General features: G+C 39.0%; 1 protein-coding gene across 6 annotated transcripts in view; it reads right to left on the reverse strand.

Moving 5' to 3' along the window:
- MYO1B (myosin IB) overlaps window positions 1-24,893 on the reverse strand; it is a 179,514-nt gene that overhangs the window by 45,464 nt on the left and 109,157 nt on the right. For all 6 annotated transcript variants that reach the window (XM_082397305.1, XM_082397303.1, XM_082397304.1 and 3 more), the window contains exons 7-13: window positions 24,120-24,183; window positions 12,825-12,923; window positions 11,263-11,366; window positions 9,662-9,809; window positions 9,270-9,388; window positions 3,570-3,656; window positions 2,848-2,913 (exon numbers count right to left, since the gene is read on the reverse strand). In XM_082397305.1, coding sequence (XP_082253431.1) covers window positions 2,848-2,913; window positions 3,570-3,656; window positions 9,270-9,388; window positions 9,662-9,809; window positions 11,263-11,366; window positions 12,825-12,923; window positions 24,120-24,183 — 687 coding nt within the window. The remainder of the gene's footprint in view (window positions 1-2,847; window positions 2,914-3,569; window positions 3,657-9,269; window positions 9,389-9,661; window positions 9,810-11,262; window positions 11,367-12,824; window positions 12,924-24,119; window positions 24,184-24,893) is intronic.

Genomic DNA, 24,893 nt, shown 5'->3' on the forward strand with positions numbered 1-24,893 from the left:
TCCCCAGGTGATTCCAACATGCAGCTAAGTTTGAGAAGTACTGAACTGGAGTGTATTCTTCTGAAGAAAGGAAGGAAGAAGACTATTTAGAAACATAATGCAAGCATTTTCATGAAGTCCGTAACTGTAACAATGTTGAGAAAAATGGTGATATAACTTGCATAAGGAAAGGATGTTCAGAAAGACAGACTTGTAGAGAAACTTGAATTAACCGTAAGTGAAAAATATTCCTGGATTGCTAAAGGGTGTTTCGCTTAGTACCAGGTTACAGGATGTTTCCACTTGGAACATCTAAATTCTGTTCTGATTAGGTCTGTAGCAAACACTTTTAAAAAGTAATCTAGGGCTTCCCTGGTGGCGCAGTGGTTGAGAATCTGCCTGCCAATGCAGGGGACACGGGTTCGAGCCCTGCTCTGGGAAGATCCCACATGCCACGGAGCAACTGGGCCCGTGAGCCACAACTACTGAGCCTGCGCATCTGGAGCCTGTGCTCCGCAACAAGAGAGGCCGCGATAGTGAGAGGCCCGCGCACCGCGATGAAGAGTGGCCCCCGCTTGCCGCAACTAGAGAAAGCCCTCGCACAGAAACAAGGACCCAACACAGCCAAAAATAAATAAATAAATAGATAGATAGATAGATAGTAATCCAGTTTCCTGATTAGAGTTTCCTACCAAATAGGATGTGTCCTCAGCTGGCAACAGAACCACCATCTTAGGGCCAAGACCATAAGCTCCATGCAGGCAAGGAACATCTTTGCGTTGCTTACCACTGGCATCTGGCTCATAGTAGGCACTGAATAAATACTGGGGAAATGACTCCCTCACTTATACATGGTCAAATTGCTCATGAGGTTTAACTCAGTTCCCTGAGGGCTGTGGGTGTCTCTCTTGCCATGGCTCATTAGATCTTACTGGAAGATGAAGCCAAGCCAATGTCCCATCATGACCCCATTATCCTATAAAAAAAAGTTTCCATGTATTGTGACATGATATTAAGCACCTGCCTATTGACAAGGATCAACAAATTTTTTTCTGGCAAAATAAAAATAAAATCAGTTTCTTTGATTTTAGAAATATCATTGAATACATCTTCCCCCCCCCACCCCCAACTTTCTAGTGAGATCTCTGCTTTTGCCCTATTCATGAAACACCTAAATAAAGATCAGCAATGTGCCAGGTAAGAAATCTCTTTCCCTGCCAACTGTAAAGAATGACTTTAGCATTTAGTGCCCATTTAGTGACAGGAACCTGAGGTCTTGCTAGAAAGAAACTAATTTTAGCACCATGACTTCTGAGTCTACTCCAGCAATCCTCCTAACTCACAAATCTCAAATTCTTCCTCTTACCAAGGGACTGGAAGCTTTCCTTTCCAGAGTCTGCTAAAGGGACACCAATATAAGCAGACACTGTACTGAAGGGGAGTTTTCCAGGGCAGCACGAAGCACAGGTGTCTCCCACATTCTGCTACCAGCACACAGATGAACTCTGGGAAGGCTCCCCACGCTGCCCCAGGAGCTTAGAATGATGCCAAACGTGCAGAAATAGGGAGCATCAGAGACTTAAAGCATTTGGGTTTTTTCCTTATTTCCAGATACTGGGAACCATGTGAGTTTGGGGAGAAAAGTGAAGAAAAGCCCTGTAGAAGGCCTTTTATTATTTATCAAGGAGGCCTAAGGTTTAGATCCTGAGTCTGACATTTAGTAGCCATGTAACCTTGAGATAGTTACTTGACCTTCAAAGCCTCACTTCTTCTATAAAATAAAAATAATAATAGCAGCTACTTCATGAGACTGTGGTGGCAATTAAATCAGACAACATACATAACCCCACAATCCTTGCATATAGTCAGTCCTCAATAATTATTTACCACTAGCTATTAAATATGGGACATGGTAAAGCAAGGCGCAGGCGCTATCACCAAAATAAATGTTATAAGAAAAAGGCATTTACTAGGAAGGCCTGGCCGAGCGGCAGGAAATGGGCTGATGTTTTTCTATGACTCTGTGAACCTGATAACTTGAAACATGTAAATTCTTTGGGTGGTCATTCTGGGTAGGGCCGGGTTGTTTAAAGGAATTCACAAATTACTTATGGGGAGAGTTAAGAAAGGAGAAGCCTGATCTACTCGTTATTTTCCTGAACCAAACTGAAGCACCACTGCTAAAAGTGAGAATAAGAGTTTTAAAAGCTCCTTAAAACAGCTTCTAAATGTCAAAGTTAGCAAGGGAGTGAACAGGAAATTCTAATATAAGTCTATAATGTTTAAATATTTAACTTGAAATAAGCATGGAGTCTTTTTTAAAATTTCATTATGAACTTCAGCAGAAATTTTTTTTCAACCTTGGCAGCAGAACTCATCAGATCACAGTTGTACGACACCTGGATAAGACCCAACAAATCATCCAATACAGAACCTCTCTGCCTGAGTCCAACAGAGATGAAGTAACCAGCTCTGGCCAGGCCATGAGCTCTGGCTCTCCCACTCCCGGATTTTTTCATGGCACCATCCTACCTCACTTTCAAGCAACCTACAAGTGAACAAATGACTACAGACATAATGTCCGTATACCTTGTTGGAAATTTCACAGTAAGAATTTTGAATCTGCATTTCAAAAGTCAAGTACTAATACAAGGAAGTCTTTTTAAATAGCACTGTCTCCAAAATGTTGGATCTCAGCACTTAAAACACACACACACACACACACACACACAGTTACATCTTTACAAAAGTTATTTGTAGATTTAAACATTTAATTATATTAAATACTGTCTATCGAATGCATGATTTAATCTCCAAACTGTTCTACATTAACAAAGATAATACAAAAAAAAAAAAAAAGCAGCTCACCTCAAAAATTTCGAAGCCATAAATGTCCAAAACACCCATGACCTTCTTTCTCACTTTTGTTTGTGCCTTAAAAATAGTTTCAAATTGAAGGGTTAACTTAAGCATGAAATATAACACTAAAAGCATACCAAGGAATATAGACATATATTACAAGTTAATTGTGTTTCAGACCTAGAAGAATATAATTTAGTTGTTTTTAAATGTATGAGAGAGGACGCTGGTATGGAATCTTCCAGAAATTTTAATAATAGATGACTTATTTAAAGAAGGCATGACTATGCCTTCTTTATTAGATACTTAATTATAAAAAAGAGATCACTGAATCTTACAACAGGTAGGGTCTTTCAAAATCCCCTAGTCCAATACCCTCATTTTACTGAAGAACATATTAGTAGCTAGAGAGGTCAAGTGACCTCTTCAGCCAAGTGTGTACAACTAGTTAGTAGATCAGTCACAACCAGGACCTGGGATACTGTCTCTCACAGTTACTCTGCAAATACCATTAAACTATTCACCAGTGAGATTTCTTATAACACACATGGCAAAACAAAATAGGTAGAACCACTGACAAATTTCAATCCTAAACTAGGTAAATTCTTTTCAAAGAACAATCTCTGTAAGTGGTACTCAATTACCTGATTATAAAATTAAAGTGTCTTTAATGTGTATACTCTGAATACCATTTATTACAACTGATTTATTTGTTTATAGAGATTCAGTACCTTAATGCTTTCATTGATTCGATTTACCAACCATGAAAACAACCTGCTGTAGAGGTTTTTAGCCAGAGCATCACGGGCATAATAAGCCTATTAAAAAGAAAAAGAAAAATGCAATACCCGCAATTACCACAATGCTTAATTTCAATAAAATAATGAAGTTTTTAAAAAGATATTGAAAGCTCTTTTATTTCAAATTTCTTTTCAAGAGCGTTTTTATTGTACTCTGGATCAACAGTCAAGCCATTAGGAAAATTGGGCAAATTGTTTATACCCAGTTATTATACGTTTTCACATCCCAGGAAATCAATTTTAAATATTGCAAAAGCTTTCGCCACAAAGATATTAATCTCAATGTTATGGAACAGAGAAAAATCACAGGCAATTTAGAAGTTCAACAACAGGGGCAGAGTAAAATAAATAAATAAGCACCTATTGGACGGGAAGTTACACAGTCACCACAGAATGATAGTTATAAAAATTAGATAATGAAATGAAAAATCCTTGTTATGTTTTGTGACAATAAAAAATTACATATTTATTATAATATCAACTAATTTCTTTAAGCTACTACATGTAGGAAACTCAAAAGGATATACATTAAAATGGTTTTGACTGATGGGATCTGTAAATATTTTTCGTCATTCAGTCTTTTCAGCATTCAAAAAAAATCTTTCGTAATAAGCAGTAAAACAATACATTGTTGGATAATACTTTGTACAATAAAAATAGAGCCCTTTTACTTGCTTATCTATTTGTTTGAAAGCTGTTCATAGCTACTTGACAAAGAAGAGGTAGAAGACATATGTCTCTCTGATCTTGACTTAGAATGCAAAGGCTGGAGGAAAGTTGGGTTTGGTCAGGAGAACCTAATAGCCCTTAAACATATAGGGTGCCGAGGGTGTGCAGGAAGTACTAATTATATGTCTGAAACCAGTGCTCCGGGGGAGGCCTGGAGATGGGCGGCAGCAGCCCAAAAAGTAACAGGCCCCAGGGGAGGAAAGAAGAGGTTTTGCTGCTGTTTTCAACACTGGACATATGTGTGTGTTTCATTGCTTATAAGTAGAAAGTTGGGCATTACAGTTAAAGTAAACCATTATATTTTTATTTCATAAAGAACACAATTTATTGGATTATGTGAAAATTATTTCTCTGCAATTCTTCCTAAATGAAGTGTAACAATTTTAAAAACAGACTCACTCCCCTGTTGCAAGCAGTGTACTACAGCTGGAAAGAGTACCTTTTCCCTTCATCTGATACTTCCGTGCTAATCCCAAACCTTGCTCCCTAAGTCTCAGGCAGCTACTCCAATGAAGGTTAGAAAATCCACCCAGAAGTTGGTAAAAAATAGAACCTGACTGTCCAATGCTATACATGGACATGGAGGGGGGTGGGAGAGTGCGTAAATAATTCCACAGCAGAAAATGTATGTAAAATGCTGACACAAAGAAAGAAGCCTTAATTAAGATGGATACCCTTTTTCCAATACCCCTTCTTCTAGTTTTTATTTTCTTGAAATAGATAATTTAAGTGTCTAGAGCAGTGCCTGGCACATAGTAAGTCTACAGGTATGCTTATAATTATGATATTTGAAGTATCCTCATTCTCTACTACTGCCTCATGAGACTACATAATTCTTTCTTAATCCTTTCTTCTTGTAAATTCAAGTTATCTCCAAACACTACTTATTTGTAAACAGACCCTATTTCATCATCACGTCATCCAGCCTTCTTACTTGTATGCTATCTGCTTCCAACAAACCACCTTTTCAGTATGCAACTGAACTAAGAGTGACAACTTATTCTGGTAAACGGCTTTATAATTTTTAAAGTGTATCCACAGCCAATATTAATCTTCCTTGCTTCCTTCAAATACTTATTCCAGAAGTCTGAAACTCAGATGCTTTCAGGGACTGAACAATAGAAATGAACGGGAAACAGTGGGATCTTAGGGGGCTGGAGACTGCATTCCAGGTTAAAGGCACTCAACTTCAAAATTTAAAAAGCAAGCTAACAAAACAGAAAAACCAAAAAACTACCCTTTTCTCAAATATTCATCAAATAAAATACACCTATTGAGCTACATCTGGCCGCAGGGGCTGTCACTTTGCTACCTGTAACTTCTTGAGTCTGATTCATGCCACCTAATCTCCACAATAATATCCTCCAAAGTAAGGGCAGGAAGGGTTACTCCCATTTAAGGATCACGAATAAGGTGTGTAGACATGAGGGAAGACGCCGAGGATGCTGACTTGCCATCTCAGATTCTAAGCACAAATGAAAAGACTGAGTTTCTGCAGCTGATGAAGCTCTTAGAGAAAGATCCCAGGTGGAATTGCTTCCGTGATGACCACTATCAGGCATGGCCCAGGTCAGTATGGTAACTGGAGACACAGAGATGCACAGATGTGGGGTCCGCCCTCCGGGAGCTTACAGCAGAATGCGGGGGGTCAAACCAAGGAGTCAAACAATCAAAGGGCAGGTTCCAAGGGAGTTTGCAGGAGAAAAAGGAGTTCAGAGAAGGAAGACTCTGGGGCCTATGTGATCAAGGAAGGCTTTCTGGATGAGGTGCAATTAAAGGACCATTTAGACAGCAGAAGGAATTAGCAATGACATGAGCATGGGGGATAAGCAGGAGCAAAGGGTTAGGGCTAGGTAAAATAAGGTAAAAATAAGCATGGCATTTAGAGAACCAGCAGGGAATCAACTGAGAGAAGTCATTTTGGGTCAGATGACAGAGGACCTTGGAAGCCAAGGAGGGAGTATGTGGTAGAAGCTGAAAAGTAACTCTGCCTTGAGTTTCTGTTATTTCAATGTTAGTCATTCTATCTGGGGAAAGATCTAAATGCCTTGAGGAAAATGAGGCATGGGGCAATAAAGATGATAATGGGGCCCAAGAATTGAAGCTATGAGGAAAAGTTAATAGAACAAATCACATCACATAAGAATCAAAATCTTCTAGGCAATAAGATCGGTAGAAACAAATACTCTGAACCCTACATTAAAAAAAAAAAAAAACTTGAAAAAGGAGCTGAATAATCAAAGATCTGAAGCCAAACTCTTTTATGCCAAAGGTTAAAAGAATGTGGAAAAGTTTTACCGAGTGATGCAAGGTGATTCAAGCTTATAAAAGTAAGAGGCACCTGGGCCTGGTTTCTGTAGAGGATGATTAAAAAGCAAGAGTAAAACACACAATAAAAACAGACAAAAATATATCCATATACATATCCCATATATATCCACATATATTCCATATATATATGAAATATTCCTAAAGGGCCTCTTAGATGTTTTCTCATCGCATCACTATGTACTTCACAATCCCCACTCTGGCTACTGAAATGTTCTCAACATGTGCCTTCTGGATGGACCACAGTGGCAGCAGTGTCACCTCTGAACTTGTTAGAAATGCAAATTCTTCGGTCCCACCACAAACCTACTGAACCAAACACTCTGGGGGGATGGCCTGCAAACCGTGTTTAAGAAACCCTCCAGGTGATTCCGATGCACCCTCAAGTTTGAGAACCACTGCTGCAGATGCGCCACTCGGACACCAAACGTAACCCTTCCAGCCACGTTGCTTTGAATCCTCTTCACATATCTAAAGCCATAGCCAAGACTGATCTAAAGCCATAGCCAAGACTGATTCCGATGCACCCTCAAGTTTGAGAACCACTGCTGCAGATGCGCCACTCGGACACCAAACGTAACCCTTCCAGCCACGTTGCTTTGAATCCTCTTCACATATCTAAAGCCATAGCCAAGACTGATCAACCCTTTTCCTGATATGTACTCCAAACCTGGCTCCTCTCACTGTTTTCTTTTTGAAATGCCATTTCACCCATTCTTTATACATCTAAATCCTTCAAAGTCTGGCTCAGAAACTATCTTCTCCGAAAGTCCTTTTTAATCCCTTATGTCCCTACCAGCAGTCTACATGGGGGCTTGTGCTGTGCAGGCTCTCAACAAACTTTTCTTGATGAGGTAAGTGACTCACCATCTGACTTTGAAGGAGTGAGGGGGACGGGGACAGACGTGACGGCAGTAGTAGTAACTTAGGAAGAAGGACACACAACAGTTATAGCTAGAAACTTTATGTATACATCAAACTTACATATGCATAAAGGTACAGTATTTCCATAACCAAAATCCCTCACCTAAAATAAGAAATCAAAGTTGGAAGAAAGTTAAAGGCGTGTAGGCATTCTCGGGTTAGTAGAAAAGACTAGGCCAGAGCAGCAGAGAGAAAGATTGAACCCACTCTACTGTCCTAAGCTTAAGGCTACTTGCAAGGAGGATGAGAATACAGTTGGACAAAATAGGCCTGAGTGGGAAAAGTCCTGAATTAGTCATTTAATTCTAGCCCAGATCAGCACTGACTGGTGGGACAATGTCTAAGCCGTAGAACAAAGGGTTTACACTGAAAGGGTCTCCACAAGCTCCTAGGTATACATGCATGCATGTATACATCTGTTCATCCATTTTGAACCAAAGGAGAGAAGACAGAAGCAACTCAGATTTGTGTCTTAGAAAGATTTCATTGGCCTAAGTGTGGAGGCTGGAGGGGGGAAGAGTCAGAAAGGCAGCGAGGCCAGTTTGGCCTCTTGACCACAGCCAGCTTTCCCCACTGCCTTCTGCAAATCAATAAGTGGCAATTCCATTTTCCTGGTTGCTTGGACCAAAAATGTTGAGGGTCATCCTTGACTCTTCTCTTTCTTTCATATCACACATATCAAGGCATCAGCAAGTCCTGTTGTCTCCACTTTCAAAACATATCCAGATGTGACCACGTTTTGTTCCACTGCCACCACCTGGTTCAAAAGCCACCATCATCTCTGGGTTAGCACATAACTGGGTGCTCTCCTGTGCTATGAATGTCTGTGTCCTCTCACCCCCAAACCCATATTGTTGAAGCCCTACTACTCCCTAATGCGATGGTATTTGGAGGTGGGGCCTTTAGATTTAGATTAGATTAGATTTAGATGTGGTCATGAGGGTGGAGTCCCCATGATGGGACTGGTACCCTTATAAGGGGATGAAGACATCAAAGCTTACTTGCTTGCTCTCTCTCTCTGCCATGTGAGGATACAGTAAGAAGGTAGCTGTCTGTAAATCAAGAAGACGGCCCTTACCAAGAATTCGACCCTGTTGGCACCCTGATGCCAGGCTTCTAGCCTCCAGAACTGAGAGAAATAAATGTTTTTTTGCTTAAGCCACCCAGTCTACGGTACGCTGTTATAGCAGCCAAAGTGACTAAGACACCCGTCTGTCCCCTACACTCTGCTCTCTACATTGCAGCCAGAATGACTCCTTAAAATGCAAGGCAGATCATACCACCCATGCTCAAAACTCTCCAGCCACTTCTCAGCTCACTCAACTTCTCTGCTCCCAACACTATGGATCTCCCTTACTTTGCTCTACTTTTTTCTCTTTGTCTCCTGCACTTACCACCTGCTAGCTTGCTATATAAATTTATTTGTTAGGTCTACTGCTTTGTCTGGCTCCTTCTGACAAAATTTTAAGCTCCACATGGGCAGGGATCTTTATCTGTTTAGTCTACCCTGTGTCCCTAGTGCCTAGAATGATGCCTAGAAAACAGCATGACAGTTAAGATAATAGCCTAAAAAATAAAATTTTTGTTTCCACTTATAGAAAAATACCACAGACTTTAAAAACTCCCTTGCAGACATTATGTTTCACCCACCTGAGCCACGTTCAGTGTAGTTGAAACTTTCTCTTGCTTGGCCTCAACTGTTCGGAAACTGAAGGCTCGTTCTAGGACTGACTGGTCAATGCCGGTCAGCTCGCAAATTTCTTTTAACTCTGTTGTGCGGGAATGGACAAAGAGTGACTGCATATCTGCTGCTCATAATCACTTTCAAGGCTTACACTGTTCTTTCTAAATCGTTTTCAAACCCAACAGTGTAAAATACATAAATCAAAAGACTTCAGACTGAGCTGTAATTATGTTTCTGCTCGATTTCACTAGAAAGCTTTTTCAACTCACTGAAAAGCAAGTTTTACTTTCTATATTAAAAACTGGGCAGAAGTTCAAAGCCAGTTTTGCTAAACAGGGTCTGTCCTCTGCTGACTTACCGTTTTTATCTTTGATCTTGCTTTCATCTAAGCCATTCACTCGTGATTCGGGCTTGAACTCAATGTTCCCCAGCTTCAACACCGCGGCCACCACCTCCAACACGGACTCAACTTCGTGGTCCATGAAACCCACAATCTGCATGGCATTCTGGGGGGGGGGGGGAAAGCACCTGTTTTCTTTCTGTAGCTCTTTATTATTTTTTAAAAATAAATCATATAACAGATTCATCTCTGAAAAAAACAAAAATAACAACAACAACAAAAAGACAAAGTGTCCTGGAATAAACTTTCCAAAAGACAAACCTATTAAGAGACCTGAAATAGCACCTATGTGGGGCTCTATCTTGTTCAGCGGCTTCAAGCTCTGATTCAAGGAGCCGTGGGGTACTTCATGGGCTGTGGCAAAGGGGGCATGTAAAGAGGAAGACAGAGGGAGAGAAGGCTGAGAGCTGAGCCCTGGGTTCCCACTCTGACTCCAAACAAACAGCTTTCATAACCCCCTACAAAAAAACCTCTTCGTTTATTTTACATACGAGAAAAACTGTGGTTTGCAAAGGTGAAGTGCCTGATTCCACGAACTATGGATAACACAGAACATTCGTCCAGTCATAAATTTTTACTGAGTGCCAATGATTTGCCAGGCAAAGCAATTATGGAACTGGTCCTGAACTCAAGTCTTAAACTCATGTCCAGGAGTCAACAGGTTTCCGTAAGAGGATGGTGAGACAATTTTAAAAAATGATACTCTTAAGAAACGCTTTCTTGTTAAGAATAGCCCAGCTTGCTTGCTTCCTTATTTACTTTATCTCTCTCTCTCTCTATCTACCTACCTATCTGTCTGTCTAACTATTTATAGTGACTAGGTTACATAATAATGGGAGTGCTGTAAGATTTTTTTGTTCTAGAAAATGTCAAACATATATAAAAGTCTAAAGAGCATGAAAAGAACCCCATGTTATATTCACTCACCCCCAAAGATGAACTGATTCCAGTCTTGTTTTACCTATAATCCAACCTATTCCCCCCCATCACCACTATCACAGCTCTCTCATTTGGAAGTAAATAACAGTTATCAGATCATGTCCTAATAGAAGTAATTTTCCAAGTGTCTCATAAACATAGAATGTAGAATATAATTTAAAATAATTTCTTTTCTAATGAACACAAATGCTAATTATTCTGGTTTATGCATGATTTTTTTGAAAACTGTATATAAACATGACTTTCTGTCTGAAAAATAGATTTGACCTAACATGATTGTAGGACAGGTTTACATGTGGAATTTAACTACTGAGTTTGGCTATAAGGACATTTGGAATTTCAGTACAATATTAAGTTAAACCCCAAGATAATATAACAAGAAAGCTCCTTTTGACAAACAGTAAAACTGCATGCTCCAGTAAAGCATGGCCTTCTCGATACTGTAGGATTTTTGAGCTAGTAAAAAATCAAACTAATAAAAATAAAACAAATTCTTCTATAATTCTAAAACCTTAGGGAGCATGAGTTATACATCAAAGAAAAGTCAGAATTATTACCAATTCTGATTGAGCAATATAGTGTTACCCATTTTAAAGAGTAATAAGAGGGCTACATCTTACCCTAACGGTTCTGAAATTTGCTGCATCGTCCACTCCATTAACTTTGGCAGAGTCCAGACTCAGGTAATTATATCTGCTGAAATCCCGCTCAAGTTTAAGCTTATCTATTGAATCACACATACAAGTTTATAAGTTACTTCAACAAATCTAATCATCTTTAATATTTCATCCCCTTAACGTTTCAGATAAAAAGATTTCACACTATGCATTCAAGCAATAGAACAAAAATTGATACCCAAAGATTAATAGTATTTTTCTAAAATCACCTTTATCACCATTGTACATATTTCAAACTCTGCTTTTTTTACATGTATTCTTATCGAGACAGGTTCTTTCCAAACTTTGATAATATAAAGTATCTTCAACGTACTATTTCCTTATAACGTATGATGTCTGCCTAGTGATTCCCCCACTGTTGGACATTTGGATTTTCTCCAGTTTATAATAATAAATAAAGGACAGTGATAAATGTCTTCACACAAAAATGTTTTTTTGGATTCTTTTGAATTATTTCACTGGGTATATTCCAAAAAGTGGTGCACCTGGGCGGTAGGCTCTGATCATTTTACGACTTATTCTTCTTTGCCCATTAGTCCCCCAGGAAGAAGTCCTCACTTTGAAGTGACACCCACAAGCTCTAAGCAGATCAGTGCCTGACAACTCTGCCAGCTTTATCCTCTTTAATAACTTTTGCTAATATATGTGTGGTGAACACTTCAGTGCTGTTTCAATTTACATTTGTCGATAATTAGTAAGGACAATTTTTTCCCCCAAGTGTGTTGACTTTCCATAGGTCTTCTTGTTTGAACTACTTGCTCAAAACTTTTCGTCACTTAGCTATTGCCTATCCTGATGGACTTATATTAATTCTCTAAAATATCCAAAGGTCAGACTTTGATCTCTTGTATCAGTTGCAAATGTCTTCCCACTATTTTTAAATTGTCACTGATTTGTTTTTATAGAATTGTATTCATCTACTGCTCCCTGCTAATTTTTTCTCCCCAACTGGACTAATTATATTCTTCCATTTTATTTTTTAAATTGATGATGAGCCCCTCCCTCAACTTTTAGCTCTTTTAGCAAACCACATGAGACACGTCCCAGTGCCTGGTGAGGTACTCCGGGGACAGATATCAAAGACTGCAAGGTGGCAGAAGCCAACATCGTGTTCTTCCCTTCAACCAGAATCATGGGAAAATCTTAAGAAGGAAGAGGAAAAGTGTATGGAACGCTTCTGCTTTGGAAAATGTTGCAAGAGTAAAAATTAAAACATAGAAACAGGGACTGGGGCTTCCCCAGTGGCACAGTGGTTAAGAATCTGCCTGCCAATGCAGGGGAGACGGGTTCGAACCCTGGTCCGGGAAGATCCCACATGCCGCAGAGCAACTAAGCCCGTGCGCCACAACTACTGAGCCTGCGCGCCTAGAGCCCATGCTCTGCAACAAGAGAAGCCACCACAATGAGAAGCCTGCACACCGCAACAAAGACCCAATGCAGCCAAAAATAAATAAAATAAAATAAAATTCTTTAAAAAAAGAAAATAAAAAGAAACAGGGGCTTACTGAGGAGCTCTTCAGAGGCACCAGAAAGCAGCTGATAGAACACGTGGAAGTTTCTTTCACCTCTTGGCTGCTTAACAACACGAGATTTCTCTAAAAGATCTAAAGAGAAAAAGAATCAAATTCATAGTACAGTATTAGTTTCACTTTCAAATACACCATGCTTCTTTCTTTTCCCCCTCACTTTCTTTTTCATTTTCTGTTTTGTATTAATAAAATAATAACAGAAGCTACATTTTTGGTTCTACTTTCAGGAAGAAGCACAGCTCTAACTAAAACCACCAAATTAAACAAACCAGGTTCTTTTTGAACCATAGTGAATATGCAAAATAAGTTTAACAATACATTCGACAAGCTGATTAAAGACAATACAGCTTTTATAATAATATTCTCTTGATTTTATATAATATATGATGACATTAAGTTCTTCAATATGTAGTATTACAAATCTAAGCAAGGAAATGCAGCCATTCAGTTAAGAATTCACTTAAGAGTTATAATGATAACAAGTTAACATTTTTGATATCTTATTTTATGCTAAGTGCTTTATAGACATTATTTCATTGATTCCTCACCACCATTTTTGTAAGGTATGATTTTACAGATGAAAAAACTAACAGTCCAAGAGTTTAAAATGGATTTGAAATCAGGCTCTCTGACCCAAGTGCAGACCCCACCATAACCACATGCCCTGCTACCTGGCATAAGTGAACCAGACTTTCTTGATCTCTTGAAGTCCTAAAGAATGAAAGGTGGTTCTCAATTAATGGAATCTGGAGTTATTTGACAGTATACTTTCATTGATTCCAGATGATTTTTCATCCTGTAAATCTGATGCCTTATCAAGTTTTCAAGCTTTCAGGAAGGGGAGGAAGGAAGGAGAAAGGAAGGGATGAATCCATCAAGCAAGTGAACCAGAAAGGTGCCACTGTGGCAGTAACAGGGGGTGGCAAAGTACAATGGCAGAGAATATTCCTGCCTGGAGTCCTGTTTATCACTGACCAGTGATATAAAAGAGGGTCTGGATTCTGTGAGCAAGGGCCAGATTTAGTTATAAAATTATGAATCAGTGATCCTATTACTGAGCACTAATTCTGCAGAACAGACACATTTGATTTCCCATCAGATTGAAATCTAAACATAATTCAAAAAATGAGTAAGGGAGAGAACGATGTGCAATTTCACAGGGACTTGTCCTTGATCTTCTTAATTTGTGTTTCTGGAATCTACACTAGCACGTGAGGAGGAGTCTAGGTAGAGTTAAAGAGTGTAGATTCAATGAATGAGAAGCCCTAGGGTGCTCCAAACACACAAGGCCATTTGTAAGAATGAAGAGATGGGTTGTAAGGACACATAAAATAAACTTGACAGAAAGAGAACAAAAATATATAAACACAAAAATTATTAGGAACGGGATGCTGCAGAGTTTTCATTTTCATCTCCAGCTCTAACTTGACCTGGACGACTGCCAAGGCCCTCAAATCATAGATGGAGAATAATGAAGACTTCATATTTAGCCAAAAATAGAAAAGGATTGTGTAATAGTCATCATCTCTAAGGATTGAACGTTTCAATCAACTTATAAATACTGACATCCAGGGCAGGAGACAGAATAAACAGGTAAGGATAAAAGTGCAGTATGATTGCACTTATCATGGACCAAGCTCCTTTGGGGTCCTAAGAGTACCAGCACAGTTTTAGAAGAAAGACCTCCCAGTGCATGGGCAGAGTCTTCATTGAGAAGCTATTCCTTACAGGAAATTCCTCGAGCCTAGAAGAAAGTAACTCGACTACATGAAAAATATAAACAAATGCTCCAGTTTACTTTATCCGTTCATGCACAAATTCCTTCAATCAACTCACTGCTCACCCACTATGTGCCAGCACTACCTGGGAATGAGCCCGGCACTGACTGCAAACCTGAAGACCTTCTTCCTCTTGACCTACAATTGTCACACATACATGCTCTTGATTGCACCCACCACCCAGACCAAGAGCAGCAGCTCTGTCCAAGGTGGGCTGGCAACACCTTTAAGAGAGAGCAGGAGATGGGAGTGAGAAAAGAGAATGACCATGTGTCTTTCACCTGTCAAAGCCCGCAAACCCCAGGCTCCCCCCATAGCACCAAGAATCCCGCCCTGCCTCACCAGCCTCACCTCACAGGGGCACCTTAATGACGATGACAAACAACTGTTCTGTGGCATTCACCCAGTCACACTCCCCAAGCAAACTGCGGGATTTCAAGACATGAAATCACACCTTCAGAGCACCTGACAGGGCCACACTGTGCAACAGCAACCTGGCCAGCCTTATGTTTGGCACTTTTTGAACAAATGCTCTCACACAATGGAGAGTTTAGAAAGAGCAATGGCTATAAGCTTCAGCAGATAACAGTCACCAAGTTAAAGGATAATATTCACAGCCACCAGGTTAAAGAATAATATTCGCCTGCGCAGGGTAGAAAGGAATGTTGGCCAATGTACTCCTTGCACCACACGTGCTGATAGTATCAGTGATCACTATCATAGTCAAATCTGAAACATAATACAATGTGCGTTTAAAAGGAAAAGTGCAAGGGAACTTTCACTGACCTTCCACTCTGCATTCAGTACTTTTCATTTGTTATCAGATTCAACCCTGAGCACCTCCTCTGAGGTTGGTTTTATAATCCCCATTTTGTAGATGAGAAAACAAGGCTCACGTCACATTGTTACTAAGCAACAGAGCCAGAATGCAAAGCTTTAGGAGACGAAAGTATCGTGCTTATGCTCTTTATAATTTTCCAGTGAAAAGAATGCAAAATCCACAAACACTTGAAAAGCTTGAGGCTGTTCTTTACATAAAATATATGACTTCATCTAAGCGACTCAATCACAAAATGAGGAACCTTTTATTACAAAGCAGTTGAGGGTTTTACCACCTAAAATGCTTTGTCGATTACCCCAGAGCCTCCTATTTCTTTATGACTTTTCTTGTAAGTTACAAGCTTCTAGGCAGAACAGTAATCAGGGAAGATGTTTGCTCCCAAATAATTTACTAGTGCTTAAAACCATTCCCTAGTCTTTTTTTTTTTTTTTTAAACCCAACATAATCTAACAGCATGAAGCCATATCAAATAATTACTCAAGGTACAGAACATAAATTCAATTCACTATAAGGACTTGCCACCTGAACATTTTAATGTGCCCCTGAATTAAGGCAAAGCAAAACACTGGCACAGCCTTCTCTTCTGCTTTAGATGCTTCTGCTACCACTGACTGCGCCTCTACTAACAAGACTTAATAAAAAGGAGTATAGGATATGCCAGATATTTCATAGAGAAGAGAGTATAATAGCCTCCATATATTCCAATGCAGCTACATTCCTGAACCCTCAAGATATAAATTTAAGTTCATATCAGATTTCATATAAATTTAAGTTTTAAGGGAACAGATAAACCTATTAAGCCATTCTAAAGGGGAAAAGCAATGGGTAGGGACAGAGAAACTCTGCAATCAGAACTTTCCCACCAACTCCACCATGACACTGCCACCTGACTATTAACAGAATCAGACCATCACTGAGGGATTTTCTTAGTTTTGACTAATTACCAGCTAGTCTACAGCATATACATGTTCCTGGGCACTGGGACAACCTCCCTATGGCATAAGATATGAAAGAAGTAAAATGTCCATGTTTGCACCTGCTGGAGATGGAAGTCTTTTAATAAGCCAAGGAATAAAAGAACAAGTAGTGGTTTGGAAGGGGAAAAAAATCACATTACTTTGGAACATAACAGGTGAAGGATTAGATAACATGATTAAAGTTTCTTTACTCTATGTATAATCTCCCTTCCTGAAAAAGAAGAAATGGTCCAAGTTCTTGATTAAGGCTTATGGAAGAACTTGCTTTGTCTCAGTTTTGCCAGTAAGGCCAGAATGACAATGAAAGCCCAAGATGCAGACACGACCGACCCTGCTCCTCTCCAACTGCTCAAAGATACACATATGAAAAAAGTGTTTGAGTGGCACTGAAGGCTCTTCCAACAGATTTGTGTACCTTTAATAAAGTGAAATGATACAGTTAGCAATAGTGAAGGGCCTGCAATCTAAGTAACAACAATTTATCTCCCTTTGGACTCCGCTGTCTTGAAGAAGAAAAAATGTCAAATAACCAGTGAGTTACTGGGCATAATGATGGTAATTTCAGTGGAAAACTTGGATTATGAACTAATGTTTGCTCTTAGATTGGGTTATATATTCTAAAATCAACTCTATACTTTTTCTGGAAATACACAACATAACCCTCAAGATTGAGAATTAGGAAGTCTCACTAAAGACAAGCTTTAAAGTAAAAAACGATGGGGCAAACGTCTTCTTACAAATCATTCACTGTGCACATGTATTACAGAAAGCAGAGGCGGGTGTTCACCCCAGGGCTCTCTCTCAGCCCGGGTCTCACGCAGACCTTTGTCTATCTGCAGGTTACAGGCTTTGAGAGACCTCAAACACCTGGCGTGCCGTGACGGGACAGTGTTTCCCCTACCTCCACCTCCATGCAGCATTTTCATTTCTAAGAAAGCACCTTAAAGTTTCAAATCAAAAGTCAGAGTCCTGAAGTTATAAATCAGCACCAGCGATAGCTGGACATGTTACATGAAAAGTTGTGAGAGGGTTCCCAGTGTCTGCACATGAAAAATCAACTTGGGCTTTAAAACACTAAGAAAATTTGCCTTATTATCTACCTAATTAAATGCCATTTTTTAAATCAGGATCCAGCTGCATACATATAACACTTATGCATTTTCACAACAGACTTTTTTCTAATACAAATTTAAAGTTTATCTAATAATTGGAAAGTAACTGATGTGTGTATGTATCTGAATCTACAATTTGATACCCAACCCTGAAATAAAATTAATGAAATATCTAGTCCATAATATCTTATTATTATACATACTATTCTAATAAACCCTGATTCATTTCTTAATCTGAAGTTAATTTAGACATATTTGAACCCCTGATTTCTTCTATAGTATTGGTATATAGTCTTGTTTCATGATAAACATGTAGTCTTTTTTCATGGTAAACATATTTTTGTATAAGAAAGAACACCAAAATAAAATTGAGACAAAGGAAAGCATCTATTTTTATATAAAGCCATCCATTACAGAGTAACAGAATTACTCTTTGAAATTTCAGTTTTCTTGCTACAGATACTTCACAACCGATGGTTGATTATTTCTGTCTTCTTTAGGGGTATTAAATGTCAAAGTGCTAAAAAAGCCCAGCCTTGTATTACAAACTAGGTAAATTATCTCAGTTTTTGATGAATTTTGACCCTAAAGAAGACAGCTACTGTTTACTGATGAATAGTCACTAGCTGTTGAGAACTGACTCATGTACAGGTAAGTCCCCAATTCCATATATATATATATATCATACATATACATAGTCCCAGAAAACAAAGCAGATCAGAGTTTCCTTTAGGAAGTGTTATAACAGATAGTTTTGCTCCCGTTCACCCACTCATCATCAATTAAACCAAAGGTATGATATAAAAGGAAAAACAAAGCTATAAATCTCAAACAATTTAAAAGGGTAAACTTATATTCCATATGCTACAAAATGGCAGGAATGTGCCATACATAAGGATTAAACAACATGCCCTGAGATAGTCAGCACATAAATTAATTGCATCGTAAATTCAAAAGAAATGTAAAAGAAAAAGAATTCAGAGCAATTTGTTCTACCCTCCACCTTCCCTGTGAGTAAGGCAGGCATTTCTTCCTGCTTTATGATTCCATGTGGGAGGATTTCATGAGATGAACCCCCCAGTTTCTCAGCCCCTTACTCACTCCTCTCCTCAGCAGGAGGAAAGACTCTTCTGAGCAGCGAAGTTTGGAAGAAGAAATGGGCATGCGTGTACAGCTCAGCCCCCTCCTTCCCCACACTGTGCACAAATTCAGCCCCACTCCCAGGCTGTACGACAGATGGGGCAACGCGCACAAGGAGAGGCCAGGGGTTGCTCGGTGCTGTCAATGCCTGCCTACCTGCCAAAGGACTACTAGCACGCCCTCTTGGCTGATAAACCAAAAGCCGCTTTCTTCAACCTTGCCTCTACAGTAACAAAGCTGCTTCCTCTCCAGCTTATTTCCTGTGCCTATTCCTCACGTGTTTCCAAACTGGGTGGGGGAAGGATATTACCTATTAGACCTCTGTCTCAAGTTATTTTCTGCTGCATAACAAATGCCCCCAAAACTTACTAGCTTAGACCAGTACCATTTATTAGCTCATGAGTCTGAGAGTCAGATTTGTAGTTCCTCTGATCTAAGCCAGCTTGGCTGATCTCTGCTGGCAGGTTGGCTGGCAGCTGGCTGATCTAAGATGCCCTCACTCACACGTCTGCTGGTTCATTCCATGCGCCTCTCATCACCCAGCAGACTAGCCCAGGTTCACGCACATGGTGGTAATGAGTTCCCCAGAGAAGCAAGAGAGGATAAGCCCCAGTAGAGAACCAACTTTCGAGTCTCTCATTGTGCCATGTTTGCAAATTGTTCCATTGACCGAAACAAATCTCATGGCCAAGCATTAAGTCATTGAGAGAGGGGACTACCGAAGCATGTGGACACAAGCTAAGAAACTACTGTGGTCATTTCTGAAAACAATCTATCAGCTTTAGGTTATTTAAAATAAAATGGTCACGAATTCTTTTCCCACTCTTCCCACTGAGAGGTGGAATCTACATTCCCCAGCACTGAAACTGAGCAAGTTTGCGCCCACATGGACTTAACAGAGTCACAGTGATGCTGTACGATTTCCCAGGCTACTCAGGCTTCTTCCTGGTTCTCTTGGAACACTTGCTGTCAGGATGTTTCCTCTAGGAACACTCCCTCTCAGAATCTAGCCGCCTTGCTGTGAGAAGCCCAAATCACACGAGGCCACACATAGATGGCTCTAGTTAACAGTCTAGCTGAGCTCACCCCTTGAATCATCCCAGCCCAGGGGCCTGACACATGAGTGACAAAGCCTCCAGAGGACTCCAACCCCCCCATTCATGCAAATTACCCCCAATCACTGGAGTCTTCCCAGCTGAGGTCCCATATGTCATGGAGACAAGCCAACCCTGCTGAGCTCCATCTGAATTCTTGACCCACAGAATCCAAGAGCGTATAACAGGGCCGTTGTTTTACTCCACTAAGTCTGGGGTGGTTTATTGGGCAGTAATAATAGCTGGGCCACACACCAATGTCAACGTTTGCTTTCCTTCATAACCACAGGATTGGGTTACTTCTTTCAAGCTGAAGAGAGACATCAGTAACAGATGATGCTTGATTACCAATAACTTTGTTTGCCTTTGTGGGATTTAGAAAAAGTATTTTTAAATGATTAACATAGAATATTCAGATAAACGTACCCAATAAAGAAGAAGCTTTATTTCTCAATAAATTTCTCTATGTCAAATTGTGCTTATTGTACATTAGGTACTTATGTGATTATTAATTAGTTAATTCAACAAATATATATTAGATGTTAGACACTATTTTTTTTTATTTTTTTTATTTTTATTTTTTTATAGACACTATTTTAGTTGCTGTCATTTAGCAATGAACCATACAAACTGAGTCTCTGTCATTATAGGGTATATATTTGGCTAGGAGCTAGAGACAATCAACAAATAAATATACAATAATGAAAAGAAGCAAACATTTATTGAGTGCTTACTACGTACCAGGCACTGGTACAAGTGCTTTAGATGTTAACAAATTATTTACAACTCATCACAACCCTATGAGATCAGTACTATTATCCTCATTTCAAAGAGAAAGAAATGGAGGCACAGAGAATTAAGTAACTTGTTGTCTTTTTGTTTAGACATTGGCAACCACATGATAAATCACTGACAACTGCGTATGTAGGCTCATGGATATGTCCCAAATAATAAAGCAGGAAAATGTAGAGCCTGCCTATATTTAACCAATTCCATCCTCATCTCCAGCATTTACTGAGCACCTGCTGTGTGTCAGGTATCACCCTAGGCTCTTGATACACTACCGTGAACAGGACAGCCGTGTCTCCCATCCTGACAGTTTACGCAGGTATATGCACATTTGAAATCTTAAGGCTTCTTCTTAGTATATCTCTATGCTATTCTTCTTTTAGGAGATAAAATCCCTTGAGACTTGTTCCACATTTTCTCCAGTCTAAATTGCCATTTAATGCCACAACTATAAGAAAGTATCTGTGACTATTAATAAAAGCAACAGGTTTCCAAACATTTCAAGTTCATAACACTAGATCCAAAATCCTCAAATGTAAATGTATAAACTTTATGAGACTCACAAGCATTAACAAAGTAGGAGAAATAGTACTTCACATCAGCCAAACATCTGGATGTGCTTCCATATTTTATCTTCTCTACTTAGGTAAATGTTTGCCATTTTCTATTTTTGTAACACCTCTCTCCTAATGATACTAACCCTCAGAGATACGTAGCTTTCAAATGAGTTCAAGACTTAGGTTTTACAGCATACCTCTCTTAGAAAAAGAGGAAGAGAGAGTAAGTTATTGGGCATTTTTTCCCCACTTCCTGGGTACACAACTGGCTCAAATGATCCTGTGACTTTTTCAAGGTAATAATTACAGCCAACAACGACCTATGCTTTTACTAGGCGGCTGCTGGAAAAGGAAGCAAAATAGACGACTTACAAAATGGCAAATCTTGTCTCCTTTTCTGGGTACAAGAAGCTAACTTTTGGCAGCTTGCAGAGAACAAGAGTGGGTTTACCCATTGCTTTATACCCCCTTAAGCCAGCAGGCAGCAGCTCCCCGTGGCCACCTATGAGTCAGTCCTCTCTCTATACGGGGTGAAATTTCCTGCTCTCACCACTAATGTATCCCTTTCCTTTCCAAAGCAAAGGATACTCTAAAATACCAGGGTGTTCCCACTACCACAAATTTCAATATAATTTCATTGTGGGAACAAATGGTAACAAACACCATATGAAATTCATTTATGATGGTTTTTAATCTTCACTGGAAATGAACTGGGTGTTTACTATTTATTCTCCATGGATACTGCAAGAATTAAGAGACAGGAAGACATTTCTGTTTGAAACTTGAAACTTCAAAATGTAAAACCCTAATTATTTTCTAATACTTAGAATAAAGGCATCCTTAAATATTTTCCTAGAGTCCTCAAGAGTAATATTGGCTCAATCATTCTAGAATGTTCTATAATAAAAAGTTAATGTAGCCTCATTTTAAAAAGTGTATTACTCAATTAATAACTAAATTTAATGTCTTGTAAAATGCAAGTGTTATAAAAGTGTTATAAATATCTTTCAGAATAAAAGCTAATCTTTCCTTAAAATGGTGGTCTTAAAACTGAGGCATACCTTTTCCTATACAGCTCTCATCAGCTGCCACATACTGTGAAGGAAGCTTGCGTAACAAACTTGGCAGGGTTATAATCACTTGCTTTTGGTGGTATTATATATGATTTGCATGAGTATTTCTGTTTCCTTATTTGACAGTTAAAACCATTTAACATAAGTAGTACCATCCTAGCCAATTTCATCTCAGATTAAAACTTCCTCTTCAAGACGTTTTTCCAATAATAATACATTTTTACAAATACGTATAATCCCAACAATGCATGGCACACAAACTAAAATAATAAATTAAACTACTTTGGGACTTCCCTAGTGGTGCAATGGTTAAGAATCTGCCTGCCAATGCAGGGGACACGGGTTCGATCCCTGGTCCGGGAAGATCCCACATGCCACAGAGCAACTAAGCCCGTGCGCCACAACTACTGAGCCTGCACTTTACAGCCCGCGAGCCACAACCACTGAGCCTGCACGCCCAGAGCCCGTGCTCTGCAACAGGAGAAGCCACCACAATGAGAGGCCCGTGCACCGCAACGAGGAGTAGCCCCCGCTCGCCACAACTAGAGAAAGCCCGCACGCAGCAACAAAGACCCAACGGAGCCAAAAAAAATAAATAAATTAAATTAAACTATTTAAAAACTACAAATGGTAGAAATGGGAAGAACCATGGAATTCATCCAGTTCAATCCTATAGTTTCCAAGATAAAGAAACTCTAGCCCTAGAAGTTTACTTTACAAACTATGATTTAAAAAATTTTTTTAAAAATTCAGCTTCATGGTTTGCCCAAATTCTAAAAACACTCACTTTCAAATGGCATCCCTCTGGTTCTAGAGTGTCTCTGGAAGATCACAGGGGCCACCTGGGGGTCTAGGGGTTCTGGCTACTCATCTCCTCTTTAACCAGATCAGGCCTCATTTCATCTGTTTCATATTTGGAATAAAATTTCATTTGGAGAAAGAATGCCACTGCTATAGCAAAAAGCAGTGCTTTGGATACCTGAGCCAATTGTTATTTTTTAATCTAGTACAAACTTAGAGTTTTTTCATTCCAACAATCCAAACAGCATCTTAGGGTGGTGAAACGACCAGGGGAAGCAGGGTGGCCCTCAAAAAAACAAGAGGATATAACCAGGCTGCAGCTTCCCCTGGAGGTGCACTAACCCTGAGTGGTCATTGTATCCTTGCCAAACGAATCAGCTACAGAATCAACAGGAGCAGAGACATCAGGGCGGTGCCACACGTACTGAAGCTCCAAAGCATGGATGAAGGGGCCTTATCTACAACAGATACTGACCACTGTGCCCACTTGAGAAAACTCTGGACCTGGGGCTGTTAAGTAGACCTCACCTGATTTTGTTCATTTTTTCTCCTTTGCCAGAGAACATTTCACTTCTACAATCACAAATCATGACTAAAGAAAGCTAATAAATCTGTCTCTACTTAACAGGTGTACCACATTTCAATTATTTAAACACACTGAAGACAAAATTCTCACAGTAAAATTTGAAGTACAGGTTTTTCTCATTTTATCGGATAACTGTTACCCCAAAAGTCATTAAATTAAAATCAATTATTATTTATATTTTGTTTTCAACCATAGAGTAATTTTGTTAAAGAAAATAACGATTGGAGAATCTTTTTTATTACTGGATTGGCTTGAAGACCTATATAGGATATAAAATACAGTTGGGCTAATATTTATTTCTTTAGCAGACTTCTAAAAAGTTTTTCAAAGGCAAAGACTTTAAGTGATCTTTTAAAAAATTTAGAAATTAAATATTATAAAACAATCTGAAATGCATAGGTTAAAAATTTAAGTATAAGAAAAGGAAATGTATTCTTAAACCTATCTCCTAAAGACCCAAGTATCTAAAATATTCTGTTATAAATATATGTTTTACTATTCTGAACTTCTTTAAAATACTTACAGTTACTTATCACTCCTCCCAGTGGATCGCCTTTAAAATCGAATTCAATATCCATATATTTGCCCTGCCAAAGAAAGACTTTGTGAGTTTTCAAGTTCACCTCAAAATATTCAGTCAGTGTATCTTAAAGCATAGCATAATAAGCCCTTTATGTATTTGTTTAAATGTAATTAAGGACACAGTTTATGTAACCATGATGCAAAACAATGTGCCTCCAAAAATAATTCATACTAAATACCCCATTAGCTCAAAGTGAGCATATCTCGTTGCTAATTTAAGAATAGATCTTCTCAGCCATCATAAGACTTTTGGATACGTTTCAAACTTCTCAAGGGAGTGTGTACTCAATTCAAGAATAAAAACCGGGAAAATTAGTATTCCTTGAATATACACTAGCTGGCAATATAAATTATTTCATTTTTATAGGCAAAGTATGTTTTAAGCCATGGCTAGACATTCCAAACATACTGGACAGTGGATAAAATGGAAGACTTCAAGTTCTGTTTTTATATCTACTCAAATCAAATGCCTGATTATGTGGTGTGACCAACTCAGAATCAAAGGCTGATCATTATTACTTTCTTTGGCTTTTAATCTAGATTATACAGAAATATATAATGCATGTTCATATTACACCTTATAGATGGTATCTTAAACACACAGAAACACACATGGAGTCTCACACTGTGATTTTTAGAGAATGGGTCTGGATTGTCTGGTTACAGAGTAACAAGTGTATCAGAATAACCCTGAGAGCTGTTTTTTGTTTGGAAA

The sequence above is a fragment of the Balaenoptera borealis genome, assembly GCF_965194805.1.
Source record: "Balaenoptera borealis genome assembly, chromosome: 6".
Taxonomy (NCBI): Eukaryota; Metazoa; Chordata; class Mammalia; order Artiodactyla; family Balaenopteridae; genus Balaenoptera; species Balaenoptera borealis.